This window comes from Acomys minous (genome assembly GCF_964271855.1).
Source record: "Acomys minous genome assembly, chromosome: 16".
Lineage (NCBI taxonomy): Eukaryota > Metazoa > Chordata > Mammalia > Rodentia > Muridae > Acomys > Acomys minous.
Window position 1 is genome coordinate 95,248,521 of NC_140498.1, and position 24,842 is coordinate 95,273,362.

At 55.7% G+C, this 24,842-nt stretch overlaps 1 protein-coding gene across 4 annotated transcripts in view; it reads left to right on the top strand.

Annotated features, from left to right (window-relative positions):
- Window positions 1-272: 272 nt before the first annotated feature.
- SGSM1 (small G protein signaling modulator 1) overlaps window positions 273-24,842 on the top strand; it is an 80,232-nt gene continuing 55,662 nt past the window's right edge. For 3 of the 4 annotated variants that reach the window (XM_084764278.1, XM_084764279.1, XM_084764281.1), the window contains exons 1-5: window positions 273-359; window positions 442-485; window positions 19,998-20,073; window positions 22,651-22,813; window positions 24,099-24,251. In XM_084764278.1, coding sequence (XP_084620404.1) covers window positions 341-359; window positions 442-485; window positions 19,998-20,073; window positions 22,651-22,813; window positions 24,099-24,251 — 455 coding nt within the window. In that variant the 5' untranslated portion in view covers window positions 273-340. Of the gene's footprint in view, window positions 360-441; window positions 486-5,633; window positions 5,743-19,997; window positions 20,074-22,650; window positions 22,814-24,098; window positions 24,252-24,842 lie in introns of all 4 variants that reach the window. The other variant, XM_084764280.1, reaches the window with a different exon arrangement.

A 24,842-nucleotide genomic window follows, 5' to 3' on the forward strand; every position in this document is an offset into this window, starting at 1 on the left:
CTCCCCGTTGCTGATGAGATGATAGGTGTGTGCCCCCATGCCCGGCTTTGCCCCCGTTTTAAATATGCATGGACCGAGACACAGGGTGTGGCCTTACAGTGTCACATCCTGGGTCACCCTTGGCAACTTAGCGCAGGCTGATGCTGATGCCTAGAGGGGGCTGGGTGAGGATGCTGTCTACCGTCCAGGAGGCGGCGCTAAACTCTCACGGTGGGTGGGAGGGTTCTGACGTCCACATCCTGGGCTGTCATTCATCTACCTCCGGCCCCGCCCCCTCGCGGCTGCGGCTAGGCGCGGAGCAGGGACAGGTCCGGGTACCGGGCACCGACCAGCTTGAGCCATGGCTTCGGTCCCTGCGGGTAAGCACGGGCGGGCGGCGGGAGGGCGGCCAGGCCCCATGGCCTCGGCGCCGCTCACCGCGCTTCCCTGCTTGTCCCGCAGAGGCCGAGACCCGCCAGAGACTGCTGCGAAATGTGAAGAAGGAGGTAGGGGTGGCCACCCCAGGGTGACAGGGCCACCGCGGGCACCTGGCTGGCTGGGGCAGGGTGGTGGCGGCTGTGCATGGCTGACGGGGGTGGGGGTTGGGGGGGACACATGCTGGAGGACTCAGGGTGTGACGGTGTCTAGGTGGGACCTTTCCTTGTGAAAGGGCAGGTGGGCAGCTCTCACTCCCGGGGTAGGTAGGGTAGGGTGATGCAGGGCTCCTTACTATTAGGGATGTCCCGAGCCCGATCAGGTTTCAGAACAGGGGAGAGGCTCAATTTGGGGCCACGAACCTGTCCCCCTACCCCACCCCAGATGCTCAGTCCTTGGAGCCACCTCTAAGTGCTGGAGACTCTGTCCCGGAGAGCCTGTGAGCTGGGCCAGGGTCACAGGGCTGATGCCCTCCGTTTGCGTGCCTACCACAGGATCAGACAGGAGTGGCTGCCGGCCTTTCCCGAGGGGACTCAGGCAGCTGGGAGGCCAGGCTTGCCTTGGAGTTGTCACAGTCAGTGCCCTCCGGGGGGCCCTGGAAGTAGGGAGCATTTAGAAGGCTGGGGTGGCTGGGTCTAGGTGTCTGTGGGCCTGAAGGTGTAGATGCATGTGGCCCAGGATATGTACATGTATGGGAAAGCACATGAGCACCTACCTGGAGATACCCAAGGATGGTCTATATATTGTGTGCATTTGTGTGAGTCTACATAGGCGTATCTGTGCGAACAGGTAAGATTGTGTGTGTGTGTGTGTGTGTGTGTGTACAGTGTGGCATTGCGGTCCCCATTTTGTCTCCGCCCCATCCGTCCGCCTGCCTGCCCCCTCCACGGCTTCATCTTCAGCTCAGGGTTCTTTCCTTAGACCTCGCCTGGCTGTGAATCTGTGAGCAAGGCTGGGGTCTGCCCCTTGCTTCCTGAGCGTGTGCGTGTGCGTGTGCGTGTGCGTGTGTGTGTGTGTGTGTGTGTGTACGCGCGCGCGCCCATGTGTACACCCGTGTGATGCATGTGTGTGTGTACGTTAGGGTGCCACCCAGGAGGCCCTCCCTTCCTGGTGGCAGCGACCTGGGCAGCTGGAGGCTGAGTGAGACCTGTTGCCTGCGCCTTCTTCCTCTTGGGGACCGTGGGTGTGTCTCTGTGTTTGTGTGTCTGTGTGTGGCATATTCCATTTTGCTTAAAGGGCCAGCTCCAGAGTTGGTTGCAGATTCTAGAATGTTCAGTTGAGGGGATCTGTAAGGCTGATAGATGGGGGTCCCTCAGAGAGACCTAGAAGTTGTAAGATCCGTCTTTGAAGGCGCGATCCAGACCCCAGCCCTGCAAACTCACACCTGTGCCCTTCAGTGGAAGGGTCTTAAAGCCCTTAGGTTAAAAGCAGGAAGATTATGGTCTTTACCCAGACCTGGATGGATGCCCTGGCTCTTAGAGCCTGGGGGTGACCCCTTTGTTAGGGAAATGGTTGACAAAATAGAAAGAGAGTACAGAAGAGAGGATCAGGAAGGCTAGGAGACACCCTAGCCGAGGAGTGGCTTCTAACTGCACCCAGCCAAGGAGGGACAGAGTTGGGATAATCATCTCCAGGTCATCCAAGCTTCTGAGTTATGGGGCTGACTGGGAATAGGTTGTGTTTGCAGGGTACAGAGGCGCTGTGTAGGGGAGCAGGAGAACGTCTGCCACCTGTCTGTAAACTCTCAAGTCAGCCCTCTAAGCTTGCCTCTCTGTCCGATTTCCTTTGCTCACCTCTTTTAGAATGAGCTCCCTCTCCAATGTCAGATGTGCACAGAGGGAAATTTGCCTAGAAGTCTGAGAAGGCCAGGGCTTCCCTGGGTTCAGATGAGCCGTACCCCTGTCTGCCACAGCCTCCCTCTCCCTCCTGGAAGAGGTGGCAGGGGACTTCCTAGATAGCCAGACAGCTGTCCAAGCCTTTCCGGAGCTGTGACACTCTCCAGCTATCCACCAGAGCCTATGGGGCTGGGAGCTGTGCCCAGAGCCAGCCTGAGGAGCTGTCAGACCCAGTACCCCTCAGGGGTGTCAGGAAGCAGCCCCGAATTCAACCAGAGCTGGAGCAGAGCCACAGACTGACTCATTCACTACAGAGGGGCTGGACAAGGTCTCCCTGGGTACCTGAGGAGACGAGACAGAAGCTGGCAGAGAGAGAGGGGTACGGAGGGTACATGAGGTCTTGGCACAGCAAGACCACAACGCAGGCCTCAGCATAGAGAAAAACAAACAAACAAACAAACAAACAACAACAACAACAAAAGTCCACAAGCTTGTGACACCGAGGAGCCTTGAAAGTCGTGGCAGAGAGGGGAGAGAGCAGAGGCACCACTGGAAAAACATGATGGACTTGAAGGTGTAGAGGCACCTGGAGCAGTGACAGGGAACCTTCTGGAAACGGGTACCCACCTACAGTGAGCAAGAAGGAGAAAGTGGGAAGCTCAAAGAATGTGGAAAGGGAAGGAGCCAGGGGAGTGCTGCCCAAACCAATTGCACAGTCTCCCCGAAGCATCTGCCTTTATCTTTTCCAGTGTCTGGGTGTCCATCTTGTGGCAGCAGGGATGACAAACCAGGTGCAAACATCTGCCATATTCACCTGTGCTTCCCTGGGGCCAGGTCCCTATCAAAGGGAAGCTGTTTGCTCCAGCTAAAGCCACCAGCTCTGAGCTGTCTCCTTCCCGGCCTGCCTTCCGTTCCCTGCCACCACCCCTTAATTTTGTTTTGGTTCCCAGAGCAAGCAGGGACTGGCTTCCCGTTGTCATGACAACAGCCATTAAAAGAGCCAGCCACGTGATGCAGGTTGATAACGGAAGCTAAGTGACTAACTGCCTTGTTTTCCTGCCTCTGGTTGCTGCCAGGAGGCCTCTTAATTGGAGAAGAGAAAGCAGGGGCTTGCTGGCGGCAGAGGAGACCCCTGGAAGGAGACAGCGCTAGGAGAGACGTCCTTCCAGGAGAAGCTGTGGGGAGGGAGAGGGGAGCCCACCCCAGCCCCCAGCCCTGAAGTAGAAGATGGGGTGATGAGAGGCAGCGGCTGTGGTAAAGAGGCTGAAGGAAGATGGGGGAACTGAGTGGGGTTGCCATGGAGACGCTTGGGCTTCCTCCTAACCTGGCAGTTCTAACGAAGGACAAAGGACAGGACAAAGGACAGCTCGGCCACCTCACAGCAGTTGCCAGATGACATGCAGGTCACCGTGCAGGGCTTGAGTTGCACACAGGAGTTAATATTGCCTTACGTGTGCAGCGCTGCCCCAGGGGACATTGGGTGGTGTCTGGAAACGTTTTTGTTTGTAAGAGCTTTGGGCGCTCCCCGCATCTGCACGAAGAGGCCACAGGTGCCTCTTAACATCCTGCAGTACACAAGACACCCCCATTGCCAGCATCATCACTGCACCCACAACCATCAGCACCACCATCACTATGTCATCTCCATCGCCCCACCACTGGCCACTATCACCACCATCCATGAATAACCAGCACCCATGTCGCCATCAGCGCCACCACCATCTACACCACCCCCTCACCGTCACTACTGTCACCCAATGACCCTCTACCATCTCCACCGTCCTCACCACCGTCCTCAGCATCACTGCCATCTTCATCAATCCCCTACTGTCATCATCGTCATCATCATCTCCACCCTCATCCCACTTAGCCACGCCCCCACCATCACCTCCCCACCATCGTTTCACACCATGACTATTACCACCGTGACTACCCCCTTCTACCCGAACCCCTCCATCACCACCCCCTGGAGGACTCCTGCTTAGAACAGACAGCCGTGGTCGTAGCTATGAGCTCTGGAAACACAGCTTGTGGGCAGATGTGTGCAAAGGGTGAGGAAAGTGCATTTGAACTGGGCTGCGGTTGCCAATGTGCAGTGTGTGGACCACCTACCTGCCCCAGACAGGTAGCGGGGTGCTATAGAGGGGAGGACTGGCTCCAAAAAAAGTTGCACCTAGTAATGATCAAGATGGACACCCCCTGGCCCTGAGAAAAGAGCTCCCTTCTCCCTCCCACCTTCCTTCTCTTCCGGGCACAGATGCTTACTGAACACCCCTGCGCTGTAACCTTGTTCAGGAAGCTGCAGCTCTGGACATGAGTAAAGCAGAGTGCCTGCACACTGTCGTCGTCGTCCAGTGTCGTGGGGACACAGACGGGAGCATGAATGGTGGGGCCGCCTGCTGTGCAGGACCTGGGTTTGAATCCCCGGCACTCCTGTAAGAGCTGGGCGGCACAGCAGGACGAATGTGTAGCCCCAGCACTTGGGTTGGGAACAAAGGATGGTGAAGCGGTCAGTGGGGCTGGAGCAGGGTGAACAGGAGTGAAGATGATGACATCAGAGGAGGGCTTGGCTTGTCACGCCTGTGGCCAGGTGAGGCGAGAGCCATGGTGGGATTTGTGAGCCAGAGGAGCACGAGAGTATTGCAGTATTGCAGGGAGAGCTGTGGGGGGGGGGGGCACAGGCGAGAGGGACCGCTGACTGGCTCCCCCCCCCTCTCTCTGTCCAGCTTTCTGGCCCGTTCTTTGTGAGCTATGGTTCACGAGCCGGGAGCTGCTGTCACTCACCCTGCACACTCCTGCTATGTGGAATAGAGGCTCCGAAATGCCTCGCCATTGAATTTGCCTGAGTGTGTGTTTGTGCACATGCAGGCACATGGATGTGTACGTGCACCTGAGTGTGTATGCATGTTTGTGGGCTTCAGAGGGCAGAACTCCTCCCGGCCAATGCAGTCTCATGGCCCACCTGATTGCAACATCTGATGTATTTTCAAAATTCTGACAAAGTGGCTTCTGGGAGCTGTGGGTAGCACTGGGCGCCTGTGCTCCCTTCCGTGAAGTGGCCGGAGAGCTGGCTTCCGCACCTCCTGTGCTGTCCCTCCAGGCCTCCCCCTGCAGCGGCTCAGGAGGGGCTACAGGAGCTGCTGAGTGTGTTTGACACAGATCAACAGAAGCATTGCCAGCTACAGAACCCAGTTAAAGGGGCGGGGGGAGGGGGAGGCTGAAAATGAATTTCTTAGCTCAAGTGTTTGGCAACTTTAGGGGTGATCAGATTTGGGTATAACTGTATTTAAAAGTCAGGTGTCTCCAACTGTATATTTACTTTATTGTAAATAATGGTGAACAGTGGTCAATAAATAGTTTTATATTCCTTAAAAAAAAAAAAAGTCAGGTGTCATCTGGGACCCTGTGCCTTCCTGGTGAGGTGTGAGGAAGACCCGCCCCTATCCTACCTCTACTGCTGGCGTTTGTCCCGTTTCCTCTTCCTGCTTTCCAGGTGAGCCCAAGACCTCAGAGCATCCACTTTTGCTGACACCCCACTCAGAGAAGCCCACTCACCCCTGTTTATGCTGCTCTGAAATTTGCCAAGTCAGGCTTGAAGACGTAATGGGAGCAGCTGGTCAGACCGATGGGAGCAGGCCACCCAGGCAGAGCTGAGCTGAGACCATCGGATGAGATGCTGCTTTTCTTTAAAAAGCACAGACCTGGCTGGCCTCTCTCCACCATCCCCAGGCCCCCTGCGGTTGATGAAGCACCGTGTCCTATGGCAGTCATTAAGGAGACTGAGGGATGGCAGGTCCCTCATCTTAGGTTATAGAGCCGTCTGTGCTGCAGCCTAGGCCCTGGCTTCACACTCGCTCTGCCTTTTACTGGAGCCAAAAATTAACAATTTAAGCTCTGCCCTTGGGTAGTGTGGGACCCTCCCTAGCAGTAGGCCCAGACTATGTAGTGACTTCGCTGTCCTTGCTGCCCCAAAGCCCACCACCCTCCACTAGGAGTTGAGTTGGAATAGCTGAGCCTTTGGCTGCCTTTGACTCTGTTGTGGGATGGACAGCAGGGTCTTCCCTCCAGGTCTGTTTTCCCATCAGCCCCCAGGAGACAGCGCTCAGCCTGAGCCAGCCAGACTCACTGGGCGTCCATCACTCCCTTGCTGTTATGTGTTCCCAGGCCCCGGGGCCCTGAGAAGAATGCTGACTGTGCAATTTCTCTTTCTTTTCTTCTTTTTTTTTTTTCTTTTAATATGGAGAAGTTTATTATGTGAGCATGGGGGAAGAGAGAAAGGGGGGGGGGTGCCCCAGAGAGACAGAGACACAGGAAGAGAGAAGAAAAAAGTCAGAGAGCAAGCGAGGAGCGGTATTTCTCTTTCAGTAGTTGAGAGGCTCGGAGAGTAGGTTCTGTTTCCTTCTTCACAGGGACAGACTGTGGCCATTTATACAAGGGACCGAGAAAGACCACAGAAACAAACCAGATGGGAGCCCAGCACAAGCTGTGTGGTGGCGCACGCCTTTAATCCCAGCACTCAGGAGGCAGAGGCAGGTGCATCTCTGAATTCAAGGCCAGCCTGGTCTACGGAGTGAGATTCAGGAGAGTCAGAGCTGTGTAGAGAGACCCTGCCTCAAAGACACAACGCAACAAACAGACAGATGGGGAGCCAGGCATGGAGCCTTCGATCCGAGCACTAGGGAGGCAGAGGCAGGAGGATGAAGGAGGTTCTACACCTGCATAGTAGTTTGAGGCCAACCTGCACTATATGATTTGCCTCTTAAAAAATAATAATAGGGGCTGGAGAGATGGCTCAGAGGTTAAGAGCACTGACTGCTCTTCCAAAGGTCCTGAGTTCAAGTCCCAGCAACCACATGGTGGCTCACAAACCACCTCTTCTGGCCTGAAGGCAGAATGCTGTATACATAATAAATAAATAAATCTTAAAAAATAATAATAAAATAAAAATAGGACCCCTGGGGCCCCGGCAGTTTAGAAACTTGGTGATGCTCAGTCACTGAGGGCATTCCCTTCTGGGTGTTACTGGTTAGTAAATTATGCTAATTAGTCAAATCCTAGCAGCTTCCATTTACTGAGCATGGATCCTAAGTGAGTTCTTTCTTCTCATTTAATCACAAAGCAGCCCTCCAGTGGACTAGACTGGAGCCTAGAGAGGTTAATAAACACAGACAAGGTCACACAGCGGAAAAGCAGTGGAGCAAGGTTCATCTTCCGTCCGTTTCAGCTTCAATAAATGAGCCCTGGAAAACTGCCGGGGGTGGGGGCAGGGGTGAGGGTGGGGGCGGGGGCGGGCGGGGGCGGGCGGGGGTGGGGGCGGGGGAGAATCTACAAAGTGAATGAGGCCTAGCAGATTTGTTGGCTCAAGTGTTGGGGAAGTTTTGGGGTGAGCAGGTTCTGATACAGCTGCATCCTGGGGTTCTGGTGATGCCCTCAGAGCCCTTTGCCTCCATGGGGTGTGTGTGTGTGTGTGTGTGTGTGTGTGTGTGTGTGTGTGTGTGTATGTGTGTGTGTGTTGCCTTTCCCTGTGCGCATTGGCTTTGCAAGGAGACAGCTGATTGCCCGGCGTCCCCAGGGTCCCAGTCTGCCCATGACGTTGACATCACAGCAGAGAAAGAACGTCCTTGGCATCCGGTCTGGTACAGCCTGGGTCACATGACCCTTTTGTGCCCACCATGGTGGGGCAGGCTGCTGTAATTGGTCAAGCCTGGAGGGGCTGAGCAGCCTGGGAGCAGATCCGGGGCTGGAATCACAGCTGCCCATAGCCAGAAGGGAGCTTGACTTCCCCATGGTAGAGGGACATCCTGCCCCTGATGCCTGCTTCATCTGGACACCAGGACACAGGAGATCAGGGCACCCAGAGGCAGACAGTTTTCCATCACTGTGCTCAGTGAGGAAATGGGGAGGGAAAAGCCCCCTTTAAAGGACTCAAACTATATCAAAAGGCCACTCCTCTGCCTCCTGCACCATCACTTGGAGCTTAAGTTTTCTTTCTTTTCTTTCTTTCTTTCTTTTTTGTTTTTTTTTTTTTTTGTTTTTTGTTTTGTTTTGTTTTGTTTTTGTTGTTTTTCGAGACAGGGTCTCTCTGTGTAGCCTTGGCTGTCCTGGACTCACTTTGTAGACCAGGCTGGGCTCGAACTCACAGCAATCGGCCTGCCTCTGCCTTCCAGCAGGCATTAAAGGCGTGCGCCACCATACCTGGCAGGGGCTTAAGTTTTCAACCTAGAGATTCTGAGGGGACAGTCACTCTGGTCACTCTGTCTTCAACACCCCAGGCACCAACACGGCGTAGTTTCCTGGTCTGAAAATGCCCCTGTTGGTGCTAGCTCCTCCCAGTGTGCCAGGCCCTGCCTGGCCAGTGCGCATGGGCATCTAGTCCTTACTAGTCTGTTAAGTTTAAAATGCAGCAAAAGGGGGCTGCCATCCCCGTGTACTTGCAGGAGGCAGTAGGTGGAGCCGGGAAGATGACCTGGCGTTAGAAACAGAAGAACAGCCAGAAGATTGCCTCAAATAAGGTGGGGGTGAGGGATGGCACCTGAGGTTGCCCTCTGACCTACACACATGTATGGTGGTGGGCATGCGTGTGTCACACACACACACACACACACACACACACACACACACACACATGTCCACCCCCACAGACACGTGAAGATTAGACACCATTCTTCAATAACCCCCGCTCCTTTGCAAGTGTGTGCTAGGTCCACATAGCTATTGTTACTGTGTGGGACAATGAGGAATATAGAACATTTCTAGAAAGTTCTGGCACATTCTAGCTAATATACCAAGTGCTTGGAATACATGCACATGTGGAGTATAAAAATACCGCAGCCGTCTGAGAGGTGGGCCTATGTGCCATCCCATTCTAGAGACATTGAAATAGAGGCACAGAGAAGTGAAGTGAGTGGACCTAGGACACACAGCAGGGAGCAGGTGGCATCGGGATCACAGCTGCCCCACAGCTAGAAGGCAGCTTGGCCTCCCCCAGTAAATTCCAACCGCTTTGTCTTTTAAGGTCGGGGAGGGTAAAGTCGGTGGTTTCTGCTTTCTCTGAGTGTCTTAAGCAGCCCTCCCCAACCCCCGAGGCTTTTATTATTTTCACACTGTCCCAAGTTTAGCCGTTCTTTGGGAGAGGGGGCATCTGTGTCTCTTGCTCATCTAAAGGGCTGCGCATCTGGAGATGGGGGGGGGGTTGTCGGGAGCTCAGCGGCTGGTGGTGGGCAGCACCTGGGAGAGGGCTGGCGGCTCTGGGGTGTGGGCGGGATGTGAGGCACGCTCAAGGCTCGGTTTTTTCTTGGTGTGGAGGAGGCTGGGGTTCCTTCTCCCTCCCAACCCCCTCATCCCATGAGAAGGGTGGGGCTTGAGGGGCCTGGGGCACTGGTGCAGGAGGTATGTGGGCCTGGTTGGTAGGAACCTCAACCGCTCTACACCACCTCTCCCTGGGGGGTCGGGGTGGGGTGGGGGTGGGGGTTGGACAGTCCTCACATCCCCAACCGGCCAGGGAACCGTGCCCAGTGCCTATTTATATCCAGCAGGTAAACCATTAACTGCAGCCTGAGCCAAGGCCCTCCATCTCATAGTTCCAACACCTATTTAGGGTGGGTAGACTGCAAGTGGGCAAGGGGAAAAACTCCCCAGCACTCCCCAGGCCCTGGGGCCTTGCCCTCTGGCTTGCACCCCTCCGTGCTGTGGGGCCATCCTCCCCGGGCCTGTGCCACATAGAGGGACAGGAAAGACTGGCGGAGAGGGTGGCAGGTCTGACCAGGAGCTTCCTGGGAGCAAGGAAGCTGGGAGAGGCCTCAGCGAGCCGGTGAGCCGCCCACTCAGGAGCTCACAGAGTGGGGAGACAAGCAAGCTGGGAGAAGCCAGATGGTGTGAGGCGAGGGCAAGGGAGAGAGCCCGGGGCTGGAGGAGAAGGGATGGCAGTCAGGTGGGGCATCCTAGAGGCGGTGTCATCAAGCAGATAGCCTCGTGGGGAGGAAGGGACTCCTGTGCACAGAACTGGGAGAGGCCGAGCCTAGGGGCTGAGCAGGAACTGCCTTGAGGGGGAGTGGCAGGCAGGGACGGACAGGAAGAGCAGACCCCTGGGATGCGCAGCCGTCTCCGCAGAAGGGAAAGCAATGGGGGCTTTCTGTGCCATCACTGCAGACTCCAAGGACCAGGGTAGGCCAAGCTGCAGGTGTCAGGAGACGGATGAGGTTACAAAGGTGGCGCCTGGCCTGTTTGCTGGAGGTCGCAGGCTGCACCCTCCCAGTGCCCACAGGGTGAAGCGTATGTCTTCCTCTTTAATAAACTTTTCTTTTTAGCTGGGTGGTGGTGGCGCACGCCATTAATCCCAGCACTCGGGAGGCAGAGGCAGGTGGATTGCTGTGAGTTCGAGGCCAGGCTGGTCTACAAAGCGAGTCCAGGATAGCCAAGGCTAAACAGAGAAACCCTGTCCCGAAAAACCAAAATAAATAAATAAACAAATAAAAATAAACTTTTCTTTTTATAGCAGCTTTGGGAACCCAGATAAATTGAGCAGGCAGGCCCCATCCCCAAATACCCTCATCTCGCCACATGCAGCCCTTCCCACATGCCGGGGTGCCTCAAGGGGTCTTCACGGACCCATCCTGGTCTCCCTGATGGCCTGTGCCTTACACTGAGGGTCCTCTCAGCACAGGGCCTTCTGTCCCTCGGACGAGTGTTCGAGACAGAATCCCATCCCTGCCCTGCACACGCTTCGTGTCCCTGTCTCACCCTCCCACTTGGGCCCTGACAACCTGCAGTCTCTTCTGCCCACCCTGTATGTGTGCCTGTTCCAGACTGTCATGGCTGGCACCTTGTGGGGTGCAGGTACACAGCCTTTGAGCACTTCTCTCTTCAGCCTGGTAATTGGCAGATGGAGGTGCGCGTTCCTTCACCAGCATGGTTCTCCCAGGGAGCCAGTGTGCGCAGGGTGGACTGGGAGCTATGGTAACTGAACCAAGGCTGGGGAGCCAGGGGTCGGTTGTCCGTGACCCTGATCCTAATGTTCAGCTGCAGGGGCCGAGTGAGCAGCTACCTGTGGTCCCCAGCCTTGCTTCAAATCCTGACCTCCCTACAGGCCCCGGTCTTACTGGGAACACGGAAAGGATGGTGATACCCATAATGCAATGGGTCTCAAGTGTGCCACACCCTTGCTTGTAGGAAGTGCTTGTAGGCAGCGGTTGGGTGGATGAACGAACGAACGAATGAATGAATGAGACAGTTTTCTGTGTGCTGGGTCCAGAGTGGACAGATAATCCTGGCTTTGGCTCTCCACGCCCCACTGCCAAGCTGAGTGCTCCACAGGCAGCTGCTTCAGGTTGCTACTTAGAACACCCTGTGTCCATCATGGGACCTGCTTTCGGCATCGTCCTCTTGGGATTGCCCATGGGAAGGGGGTGGTCCAGACGCCCCTGAGGTACTCAAATCCACAGATCCCCAAGTCCTCCTATTTGCCTAGCATTTGCACAGAACCTGTGCACATCCTCCTGTAGACGCTAAGTCATCTCTAGGTGACTTCTAACAGGGACCTGCCCTGCGAGCCTGGCAGATCTCACACACACACACACACACACACACACACACACACACACACACACACAGTCCAGGACTGGTGTAGAAAGGCATGCATAGGCAGAGGTCAGACAGTGGGACCTGTGTCCTCTGGCTGCTGCAGGAGGGGGTGACGCCTGTGATGGAGCTGGGTGTGGGGAGGAGGGAGGAAGGTGGAACCAGAGCAGCTTGGAGCAAACCTCCACCTCCCTCCAGGTCTGCTTGTGACTGGGGTGGGTGTTGGGGGGCAGACTTATCATAGTATTCCCATGTCCCCTCCCCCACCCCATCCCAGCTCCTGAACTCTGCCTTCCTGTGTGTCTCACTTGTAGCCAATCAGAAACCCAGAAGCTGACAGCTTTTCCCGCCACGGGGTCCTCACACCTGCCCCTCCCAACTTGGAGCTCCACAGGGGCAGATGCAGGCAGATTCTTCTCCCTGCTTTGCGGTTGGGGAAACCGAGGCCAGCATTAGCAATGTTGACTTCTCTTTCAGATGGTGGGGCGTCACCATCATCACCACCTCCGAAAGTCAGTCATCTCTGACTTCCCTCTTGGGAACTGCTCTGACGCCGTCATCAGTTCTTGGGATCCTAACTCAGGTTCTTCGCACTTGCTCAGCAAGCATTTTACCTGCTGAGCCATCATCTCCTCAGCCCTGGGAGGTGCATCTGAGTCCAGCAGAGCGGTGGCACCCCCTGTCTGTCACCCTGACAGTCCAGAGGACGCTGAAGGCCCTTAGAGTCACTGCTCCCTCCTCAGAGTTCCCTGACAAGGGTTATTTTTAAAGCCATCCAGCAAAGGCCCCGCCACCCCCCACCCCCGACCCCTGCCCCAGGCGTCCACCATAGCACCCTCCTGTGGGAGTTTCTGGAAGGCAGCATGCAGGGTGCCTAGGGATTCCGTCTCAGGACCAGCCTCCTGCTCCATCACTCACCAACCCTGGGCTTTTGCTGCCCTGGGGGGAGGGGTGTAGGGGGGATAGGGTGAGGGGCGTCGGCTGGGGCTTAACTGGGCCCAGAGGAGTTTGTAGCCCTCACTCAGGTGAGTGGTGCCTCTCCCCTGGAATCTCCTACTCAGGCCTGTGCAGTTGGGTCCCTGTGGGCCAAGTCCACTACGTGTGTCCACCCTTAAGAAAGGCTGTTTGTTTTAAACACTTTTAAATGTTTGGAACCCGGCAGGGCTCCAGGTGCATTGTGGGAGGGTGTAGACATGAGGTAGGGATCAAGAGAGGCAGCAGTAAGCCTGGGAACAGCCCTCTGTCTGGGGAAGACCCACCAGGCTTCCCAGCCTGCCCTGACTCGCTCTGGAGATCCCTTCTCCAGTGCTGTTTAAATATTTACAGGTGGAAAGAGGGAGGGAGGAAGGGCAGCGCTGGTGTCTGAATAGAAGCAGGTGTGGAGGCCTACGTGGAGAGGCGGGGCTGCCACAGCGCCAGGGCCAGCTGTGTGCCTGGACTGCCCTGAGTAGAACTACTCCCTGGCCATTCACCTAAGGCCTGTGAGCGCCCCCTGTGGAGAGCCGGTGCCATCTCACCCTCACTGTCTTCTGCCTGCACCTGAGCCTTCAGACCTGCCACCTCTCCCAGGGAGTGAGACCCAGCCTGGCAACTCTGCTTGTGTTTGTTTGGTTTTGTTGCTGTTGGTTTGTTTGTTTGTTTGTTTGTTTTGAAACGGGATTTCTGCTCTTTGGACCAGGCCTTATCTTCCTGCCCCTTCTCCTGGATGCTCATCTCAGGGTGGGCTCTTAGACTCTTTGTTTTTCTTGTTTGAGACAGGGTTTCTCTGTGTAGCACTGACTGTCCTGGAATTCACTTTGTAGACCAGGCTGGCCTGGAACTCACAGAGATCCACCTGCCTCTGCCTCCCAGAGTGCTGGGATTACAGGTGTGGGCCACCACTGCCTGGCTTATTTATTTATTTATTTATTTTTACTTATTGTATATTGTCATGTAAATGCCTACAGAGGCAACGAGAGCCCTTGGAACTGTAATTACAGACAGTCGTGAGCCACTGTTGGGTGCTGGGAACTGAACCCCGGGCCTCTAGAAGAGCAGTCAGTAGTCTTAACCATGGCGCCATCTCTCCAGCCCCTCCGCACCTCACAGTTCATAAAGCACTAAGCAGGTTTCAGAAGAAACGAACCAGCTCTGTCGAGGGGGAAAGCAGCCAAAAACCAACCGCCCCAGAGAGTGGTCACGGGAGAATAAAAGCTTTCTGACTATGTTGACCCCCGTGGTGGCCTCCTGAAAGGTACCCACAGGGCGACGCCGACCCCTCACCCTCCTGACCCTCATCTCAGTGTCTCTGGTGGTGTCGGCGTGGGAGAGACTGCCAGCCTTCGCCTCCCTCGCCCTGCCACAGGTCCATACCCAGGTGAGAAGCCCTTCTAGTGGATTTCCTGGATCCCTAGGTGGAAACAGGGCGCCATGCCCTGGTGTTCAGAGAGAACGGAGTTCGAACCCCAGCCGTGCTCTTTCCAGTCTATAGGACCCTTGGGGAAGTGCCTCCACTCTCTGGGGCGCGCGCGCGCGCGCACACACACACACACACACACACACACACACACACACACGGTTCTCTTGTGGTGCAGTTATGGGGAGCCCACCAGAGATAGCCACTCAGTTTATAGCCAACTGAAAGTCTTTGTTCCGGTTGGCTGGGACTACACACAGGTATTCAGGGCCCAAGTAGAGTGCCAAATGTTTAGACTAAGGGGTTTTTAAAGGCAAAAGCCATATCCTGGTATCTTGTTCACAGCTGCAGGGGGAAGGTTTGCACAAGTAGGCAGCTAAACAGAAGCTGCGCTAGGTTAGCTGGGGCATCTTTTTTTTGTTTTGTTTTTTTGTTTTTGTTTTTTAAAGATTTATTTATTGTATTTTTTATTGTATATGAGTGCTTTATCTGCAGAAGAGGGCATCAGATAACATTACAGATGGTTATGAGCCACCATGTGGTTGCTGGGAATTGAACTCAGGACCTCTGGAAGAGCAGGTGGTGCCCTTAACCACTGAGCCATCTCTCCAGCCCTAGCTGGGGCATCTTAACCTTCTAGAATAGAGATGGGGAATTTTCCACGGGGCTTCCCACCAATGAGGTCAAATTCTAGTTAAACCTAAAACGGCCTCAGCAAGAACACAAGATGGAAGGACCTCTGTTCGGTCTTGCCCTGTTATAGAGGTAAGGGAGGAATCTCACACGTGTTAAGTACATGATCTATGCCCAAGCCACACGCCTTGGCTGTGTTTGAACTTAGAGTAAGGACAGTGTGTGAGCGCTGAGGAAGGTGTTGTCCACAAGCGGTTAGGCCACAGCACGTGCTCAGTGAAACCTTGCTCATCCCTTAACCTGAAGTACAGTCCTCTGTTGTTTGTTGTGAGGCAAGGTGGACCTTGGGTGAATTTCCATGCCTCAGTTTCCCCAGACCCTTGAAGAAAACTGAACATTAGATGGTTGCACTTGCAGAGTCTCTGGAGCATGGGAAATGAGCCAAGTGCAGAGTCATGGCTTGGTCCTCATAAAGAGCCTGCTGTGGGTTTGAGGATGCAGCTCAGGTGGTAGGCAGCTCATTGCTGAGCTCCAGGCTCGTCCATAACATCACAGACACCCAGGATCGGTGATTCGGGCCTTTCATCCCAGCACTCGGGAGGCAGAGGCAGGCGGATCTCCGAGTTCAAGCCCAGCCTGGTGCACAAAGTGAGCCCAGGACAGCCAGGGCTCTGTAACACACAGAAATCCTGTCTCAAACAAACAAACACAAAAACTAAAGTGCCTACTATGAGCTATGGGCGCCCTGCCTGCCCTTTCATCCATGCTGCCCTCAATGGCGCCAGTGCACGGCAGTAGGTCCATTTCACAGAAGGGCACCCTGAGGCACCAGCAGAGTGGACTCCTCTGGGTGGGACTAGAAAGCTCAGGCAAGGTCCGTGTGGCTCTGGGGTGGCATCACCATCACTCCGTGTGCCCTAGACCAAAGCTTGGAAAATCCCGCAGGCCCCAAGAACCAGTACATCTCCCCATGGCCACCGCCCTCAACAGCCCGGGACTGCACTAACCTAAATCTCCTGAGTTGAGAGTCCAAGGCTGCACCTAGGAGCCTGCCAGGGTAAAGGGGCTTTGCTGGCCTCCAGCCCTCCTCCCCAGACTGCTCTGCCCATCGCCTATCCAGAGGGATCCTCCCCCTTAGAGCAGGCAGGCACAGCCTCTTGTTTCCTGTGTGAAAACAGTGCCAGTGGCCTCCTCCACAGGCTCCTGTGACCTTCTGTGGGAGGGAAGCTCCCACCCTGTGGCCATTCACCAGCCTGTTTAATTTCCTTCCCTGGCCTCAGGCTGAGCCTGCTATTAGCTTCTGGGAAATAATCTAGCCAGGCCTGGGGGGGTGGGGCGGGCGGGGGAAGTAGGGGAGGGGGGCAGCACCCCTTGCTGCTGCACTGCCTCTGCCATCCCTCGCTCCGCCCCATGTGACAGCCCTGGGCTCCCTGGGTGCTGTATAACCACAGGAAAGGGATGCATCCTCTGAGTTTTCTATAGTGGCTGTCAACAGACAGTGCGTGCAAACAGCCCGCGTCAAGGCACCAACAGGAAATAGATGGTTCCCCCAAGCCTCCTGCAGGAAGAGGAGTTTAATAGTTTGTTGAGAGGAGAGTGTACCGGGAGCCATCAAGTGGGAGAGAGAGCAGCAGGGATCAGGGGGCAGCATCACCTTTCATGTTTCATGATGACCTTGATGGGGGAAGAAGCAGAAGAGGGCAAAGCTGTGCAGGGACAGGGCTCAGGTAAGGCTCCTCCCTTCCTAAGGGAGCTTGGACAATGCCCTCTCTCGCAGCCTCTGCCCCAAGCCAACCCCCATTGTCTTCTCGTCCTTTCTAATAATATTCCCGTGCAGTCTGAGCATGGGTGAGAACCGCTAAGATTGGTGAACACTCCTACCCTGGGCCACTGAGAGTGAACGCCAAGGGAGGGGCCAAGAATTGAGCTGGAGCTGAGCCGAGCCTAGGTGGTTCCCAGCTTCCTAACTGGCCCAGATCTTTGGGCCCAAAAGTCCCCCAGGATGGCCCTGTCCGGTCCCATCACCCACAGCTCACTCTCCGTGCCTTGCACGCAGGAATTGACTGGGGAGACAGAGAATCCAGGGTCCTCTTCCTACTCTGCTGTGGTTCCAGGGCGTTCTGGTCCCTCTGCTTGGTTTCCTGTGGCACCCTTGCCTGTGGTTTCCACACTTGCAGGGCGGCTCAGCAACTCTGCCCGGAGCTTAATTGAGCACCAAGGAAGAGGGCATGAGCAGAGGTGGGCAGGGGGAAGTGGTCGCTCTGTGGATGCCTGGGGGTGGGAGGAGCCAGGATGGCCCTTCAGAGCTGCCCAATGGGGACAGAGGTGCTGGATCTTACACCCCACAGACGTCAGAACTGGACCACCCTGGGGAGGAGTGGGGCCGCTCGGTACCTAAGTGGCTCATTGGTTCAGTCAAAGGCACAGAGATGAGGAGGACTTGGCCCCCGAGGCCGCTGATGGTGGGTGCTGGTGGTGGGTGCTTTCATTTGCCTGAGCTACTGTAACAAAACACCACAGGTGGATCGACAGGCAAGGCAGAAACGTGAAGTTTCTGGTGGCTGTGAAGGAAGGACCAGGGCCAGGCCGCGAATCTTGGCTTCTAGATGCCATTTTCTCTCTTGTCTTCAGGCCATCTTCCATCTGCACATCTGCACTGTGTCCCTATTTCCCTCCTCCTATGGAGACACTGCTCATACTAGGTTAGGGGCCACCCCGATGACATTATTTTAAAGATTTTCTTTTCAAATACAATCATGTTCTGAGTCTGTAGGAGGCAGTGTTTTAAAATAATCAGTTGGGAGGGAGAAGGGACACAACCCAGCAGGCAGCCAGCCAGGGAGGTGTCCTGCCACAGCAAGAGAGTTTGGGGGTACAAGAGAAATGGGGGGAAGGAGTGGAAGGGCGTGAGATGTTCTAGAAAGCAGAGGCGGGCAGGTCTGAGGGCACCCAGCCTTTGGTAACAGAACTCACCAAGGCTGGTCTTCGTGCCGCCCCGCCTCCTGCATCCCTGAGAGAAACCTGGACACCTGCCACATGTCCTGAGGAAGCTCATGGCTGGCTTCCTTTGGGGACACAGAGCAGATGGGGCCTGGTGTCTCCACACACTGGCAGGCAGGCAGCAGGGGAGGACAGACAGATGGCTGCCTGGGAAGAACAGGAGGACATTGGCTAAGACACAGCAGGCGCTTTAGCAGCCTGCAGCACTGCGCTGTTGTCATCCAGTTAGCAGGGCCCCTCAGCTATCCCAGGCTAGACCACCTAGGCGTGCATGCAGAGGTCATTGGTTGACCTGTGAAGGTCCATTCTCTCCTTCCACCTGTGGACTCGAGTGGTCAGGCTTGGCGCATATTATGTATGTATGTATGTGTGTGTGTGTGTGTGTATATATATATATATATATATATATATATATATATATATATATATATATATATATTCCCCCCCCCCCCCAGGACAGGGTTTCTCTGTATAATAGCTCTGGCTGTCCTGGAACTCGCTCTATAGACCAGGCTGGCCTCGAAGTCATGGAGATCCACCTGCCTCTGCCTCCCAAGTGCTGGGATTAAAGGCGTGCTCCACCACCTCCATGTTGTATTTGTCCACGTTTATCTTGCAGGTGCCTTTTAACGTCTCCTGTGAGTTCTTTGACTGGCAGAGGATCTGACTCACTTCTGCACATCTGTGGTTTTCCCCATCTCCTCCTCTGCTTTTGGCCTCCAGTGTCATTTCACTTGGCTCAGGAGAGATTTGGCGGGAGGTGTGGCTCAGTGGTAGAGCCGCCCGCCTAGCATGTGTGAGGACCTGGGTTCAAGTCGCAGTCACGCCTGAAAAACAGGGTGATTTCAGGGGCCTCGCAGCAGGGTTCCGGGTGAGACGGGCTGTAGCTGGTCGCAGGGCCAGACGCTGTTCGCTATTCACTGTTCGCAGGGCTGGCACTGACTCAGGCGGGTGGTCCGTGGCGGCTACTGTGCTGCTCCTGGACCCTTCCTTGTGTGTGACTGAGTGCTGGCGTTGCTCTGTCCTGTCTGCGCCTCCAGGAAGCAAGGTGCAGGAAGAGAGGCAGCAGGGTCCGCGCACCCCTGTCAGGCAGCTGTGTGACAAGCTGCAAGAAAACAGAATGGCAGCCGTCTGGGGGGAGGGGGGCAGGGCTTTGCTAAGAAAACAGAATGGCAGCCGTCTGGGGAGGTCGGGGCTTTGCTGCCTTTGCCCTACACTAGAGGGCCCAGGATGGAATTCTGGGATAGGACTTTGGGTTACCTCTGTCTCAAGGTGGGGAAACTGAGGCCCAAAGAGAAGGGTTTTGCTTGAATCTCACAATGCCTCTAGGCATGGTGGGGTGCAAGACCAGGGAAGCCCCAGAGGCCAGTACTGTTCAGGAGGCGGGATGCTCTTGTATGCCTGGCTGGAGTCATTCAACAGATGTGGCAGGGAGTGAGGAAAGGCCACAGCCTGCAGTGGGGACGCAATCAGGAATTCCATCTTCATCTACTCCCTCTTCCCTCCCTCCCTGGCAGGTGGACTCTCCTGAGCCTCTGCTTCCCAAAGCTTGCCCACAAACCTGCTGGGTTCCCATGAGGGGTTTGAACCCAGGTCTCCTGGATCCCATAAATGACCATCCCGTGCTGCCCTCCTCATCCCTGTATCTTCAGATTCACTTACTGTGCACCCAAGGGATCTTTACTGAGCACATACTATGCACCGTGGATAAGGCAAAGGGCAAGAGGGGGGTGGGGAGGTGGGAGGGGGGAGATTGACTTGTATTCTAGAGGTGGAGACTGACTTATATTCTGGAGGGGAGGCTGACTTGTATTCTGGAGGGGAGACACAGGCAGGACACCACCAGAATCAGAATGGGAGCATTGGTGAGTCCATTGAAGGACATGTGAACGAGGTGGGGCAGGAACACTGTTGGGAACTGTGCAGGGAAGGGCATTTTGTGTGACATCTGCGTGGTTGACCTCCCGCGCAAATTAAGGGAACCGGCCAGCGTGCAGCTGCCAGCCACAGATCCACCTGAGACCAAGAGGCTGTGGAAGGAAGTGGGGGCGGGGGGAGCACCTAAGCACTCCAGACAGGTCCCTGGGCCCAGGGGGTGCAGCATTCCACCCAATCAGCCTCTCCCACCACTGTGCATCCCGCAGGTAAAGCAGATCATGGAGGAGGCCGTTACCCGAAAGTTTGTCCACGAGGACAGCAGCCACATCATCTCCTTCTGTGGTGAGTGGCGACCGGGAACGCGCGCACGCGCACGCGCGTCCCTGCGCGGCCGAGGTGGTGGCGTGGAGCAGCTTCCCGGCTGGGTGGCCGCGGGGGAGCCGCACCTGCGAGCCAGCTCTTGCATCACGTTGAGCTCTGCGACTCGGAAGTTATTTTGGGATCCCGAAGAAGGCACTCTGCGGGAGGAAGTGGATTTGGAGATGCGGAGCTGTGGGAGAACGGGATGAGGACACCTCGCGTGTCCCGTGGAGGGCTTACTCCACACTGACTCAGCCCCACCCCGGGCATAAGGGAGGGTCGTCCCCTCACTCTGCCCCTGACTGGCTTGGCTGGGTAAAGGGCGGAGCAAAAGGATGCCCGGAGAGAGCTGAGGGTGCGGCTCAGGCTCGCTTCCCTCAAATGGGCAAAGCCCCAGATTCTATCCCCCCCCCCCCCCGACCCCGGAATCACGTAAAGCCAGGCATGGTGACGTGCGCCCAGCACTCCAGTGGTGGAGGCAGGCGCGTCAGAAGATTAAGGTCATCGTCAGCTACATATTGGTTCCTGGCCAGAGCCTCCCCCGCCCCTGCAGAGAACCCTGTAACAGATAAGTGGGTATAGGGGATGAGCCGCCTCTGAGCTATCTTGAGACTGAGCTCCCAAGGCTTGCGATGCCAGGTGTGACTCAGGCCCCTCTGCAAGCCAGCCCTGGTCAGGAGGAGCCAGGATCCCATCCTGTCTAGACAATGGCCAGAGGCAGGGCTGTCCGTGCCTGAGGCCACCTCCGGCTCATGGCAGCTGGCTGTTTTGAAGCCGGAAGGCCTGTCTTTCTCCTGGGACCTTTAGTAAATGGAATGTCTCATTGGAAGTGCACAGGGCGGAGCGGGATGGGGGGTGGGGGGTGGGGGTGGGTCCCAAAGATGCTGAGCAAGGACACCTAGCCAGCCTGCCCACTTCCATCCACGTGGCTGGGGCACCACCAGTGGGGGTTGACCACGAGGAGCATGCTGGGGCCAGAAGCTCATCGCTTTGTAGCAGGCAAACCAGAGATCACATATGTCTCTGCCTCTTCCCTCTCAGTTTGTGTCCTAATTTGCTTTATAGTGCTGTGATGCACACCGTGACCAAAAGCAGCTTGCGGGTGGGTTATTTCAGTGTACACGTCTAGGTAACAGTCCACCCCAGAGGAAAGCCAGGGCAGGAACCTGCAGGCAGCAGCTGATGCAGAGGCCATGGAGGGTGCTGCTCACTGGCTTGCTCCTCATGGCTCAGCCTGCTTTCTTGTAGAACCCAGGACCACCAGCCCAGGGATGGCCCCACCCACAATGGGCTGGGCCCTCCCCCATCAATCATAAGTAAGAAAATTCCCAACAGATTTGCTTGTGGAGGCATCTTCTCAATTGAGGTTCCCTCCTGTGTCAAGTTGACATAAACAGTGTTGATAGGTGATGAAGGTGATGATGATAGTGGTGATGGTGGTGGTGATGGTGATGGTGGTGGTGATGATGGTGATGGTGGTGATGATGGTGGTGGTGGTGATGGTGATGGTGGTGATGATGGTGGTGGTGATGGTGATGGTGGTGATGATGGTGGTGGTGGTGATGGTGATGGTGGTGGTGGTGATGGTGGTGGTGATGATGGTGGTGGTGATGGTGATGGTGATGATGGTGGTGGTGATGATGATGATGGTGGTGGTGATGGTGATAGTGGTGGTGGTGATGGTGGTGGTGGTGGTGGTGGTGGTGGTGATGGTGATGATGGTGGTGATGATGATGATGATGGTGATGATGGTGGTGATGTAGTGGTGGTGATGATGGTGGTGGTGGTGGTGGTGATGATGGTGATGGTGGTGATGGTGATGGTGGTGGTGATGGTGGTGATGATGATGGTGATGGTGGTGGTGATGATGGTGATGATGGTGGTGATGGTGGTGGTGATGGTGGTGATGATGGTGGTGATGGTGGTGATGATGGTGATGATGGTGATGGTGGTGGTGATGGTGGTGATGATGGTGGTGATGGTGATGGTGGTGGTGATGGTGGTGATGATGGTGATGATGGTGGTGATGATGATGATGGTGGTGGTGATGATGGTGGTGGTGGTGATGGTGATGATGATGGTGATGGTGGTGGTGATGATGGTGGTGGTGGTGATGGTGATGATGATGGTGATGGTGGTGGTGATGGTGATGGTGGTGTGTTTCATTAGCTCAGGTGAGATTCACTAGCCCTATGTCTCCCTTTTTCTTGGCAGCGATGACAGCTAGCCCTCATAAAGAGCTCTCTGTGCCGGCTCTGAGAATGTCCTGTTTACTTTGTCATCTATCCTGACAGCGTCCCGATAGGTTACTGCTCATCGTGTCCTCCCTTTTATGGAGAGGCTAAGGCAGAAAAAGAGGAAGTCACTGCCCACAGTCATACAGCAGGCTGATGATGGCCGACCTCGGCCTCCACATGTGTTAACCACAAACCTCCCTTGACTCCCTCTGCACAGCTGACAAGTGGGCATGGATGCACTGTTCTCTGTGACACTGTCACCCTTGGTGCTAGGGAGTGTGGACAAGAGACAAGGCAGCTACTGACCACTGTGTCCCCACAGCGGCCGTGGAGGCTTGTGTGCTGCACGGGCTGCGGCGGAGGGCAGCCGGCTTCCTGCGGAGCAACAAGATCGCAGCGCTCTTCATGAAAGTGGGTAAAGGCTTCCCGCCGGCCGAGGAGCTGAGCCGAAAGGTCCAGGACCTGGAGCAACTCATCGAGAGCGCGTGAGTGTGGCATGGGGGCGGGGGTCATGGGCTGGGACAAGAGCCCCCTCAGGGCAGTGCACGTTGCCCCTCAGCCTGGTGAGAGCCCACACCTCCTGCCCCTCCCCCTCCCTCCCTTTCTACTTTCCCACCAGTCTTCCCCACCCCGAGCCTTGGCACACTCACCCCCCTGGGCCTGTGATGGGCTCTCCCTGAGCTTTGTCAGCCCCAACACACTTTCATCTTCTCCGTCGTCCTGACTATTTCATTCCCAATTGTCAACGTGAACTGAGCTGCTGTCTGGCTACTGAGAGCAGAACCAGCCGCCACAGCTGCATTGCCAGCTTCCAGGCCCTTCCCACGCGTGACTGTTAGATACAAAGTGCCAGTGGGAAGCCACGTTCTGTGTGTGTGTGTGTGTGTGTGATGTGAGTGGCTATGAACATGTTCACGTGTATGTGGGCGTGTCTGTGTGGACATGCGTGTGTGTGCGTGCACGTGCATGGAGACCAGAGGTTGGCATAAATGTCTTCCTTGACCGCTGTCCACCCTTGTGGACTTGGAGGCAGATCTGTTGGTCTCACCTGCTCTGCAGAACTGCAGCACAGGGCCTTTGTAGAGAGCTGGGTGCGTGGGAGGCTGACTGGGATTGCAGCCCGGCTGGACCATGGACCATTAGGATGGTGGGTGGGGTGTTGCTGTCACGGGGGTTACCTTCTCAGGAGCAGCGTCTTTGAAGGAGATCTAAGGCCCCTTGGCGTTCCTCCCCGCCCCCCCACCCCCCCACGCACACAGGAGAGGGAAACAGAAGTAAACAGAGACAGCAGTAGAGGAGGGAGGGAGAGAGAGCAAAACCAGAGGCTGGCATCTGGCCTCCCCGCTGGCGGAGCTAACTGCGTCTGCTCAGCCTTGGCCTGTCTTTCCTGCTGTTTTCACTCTCCCCACCGCAGCCCACCCTCGCCCCACCCCACCCCATGTCCCTCCACCCTCGTCCCCCAAACCCCTCCCACCATCACCCTCTACCCCCATTGTCATCTCCACTGTCACCTGCACCCCTATCCTCATACTCCACGACTCCATCCCCAACCCTACCCTAACCGCCTACCCCTCCCCTCACTCTCCACCCCCACCCCTCCCCTCACCCCTCTTCCTCTCTTCCATTCTCGCCCCACCCCTCCCCCTTCTCCTTTCCCCATCCTCTCTTTCAGTCCTATCCCATCCCCCACCCCACCCCATCCTCTATCCCAGGACTAGGAGCCGGTTCACCCTTTCCTGAGTAAGTTTTCTCCTCCTGCTGGTCTTAAAGGCGAAACCAGATCCAGGGCCTGCAGGAGAATGTGCGCAAGCTGCCGAAGCTGCCCAACCTGTCCCCGCTGGCCATCAAGCACCTATGGATCCGCACTGCCCTGTTTGAGAGGGTCCTGGACAAAATCGTCCACTATCTGGTGGAAAACAGCAGGTGAGAGGCCAGCCCTTCGGCGCTCTGCCGCCACCCGCTGGCCATTCTGGGAACCGCACCCTCGAGAATAAACTTTTTTTTTCTCCTGAAGTTTGGAAAGGCTTAAACAAAAGTTTCCCGCATGTTTGACCCTAAACTAGCTAGGTTGAACCCTGGGGAGGACTCAGGCATTGAAGAGCAATGTAAAAATAGGGGCTTCACATTTAGGGAAAGATGGGGTGTGGATCTTGGATCCCGTCCTTCTGCAATTTCCTCCGTTTGATAGTTGTTCGGCCGCGGGATGGTCTACCCTCTCTGTGCCTTGGTGGTCTCTCCAGCTAAAAAGCGTGGAGTGGCTTACAGAGAAGATGTAAAGATGAACTTAGCGAGCCCACAACCTGTTGAAAACGCACAGTGAGGCTAGCCACTTCCTCCCCTGGCTCAGAGTAATCGATGTGACTTTTTTTTTTTTTTTTTTTTTTTGGTTTTTCGAGACAGGGTTTCTCTGTGTAGCCTTGGCTGTCCTAGACTCACTTTGTAGTCCAGGCTGGCCTCAAACTCACAGCGATTCGCCTGCCTCTGCCTCCCGAGTGCTGGGATTAAAGGTGCGCC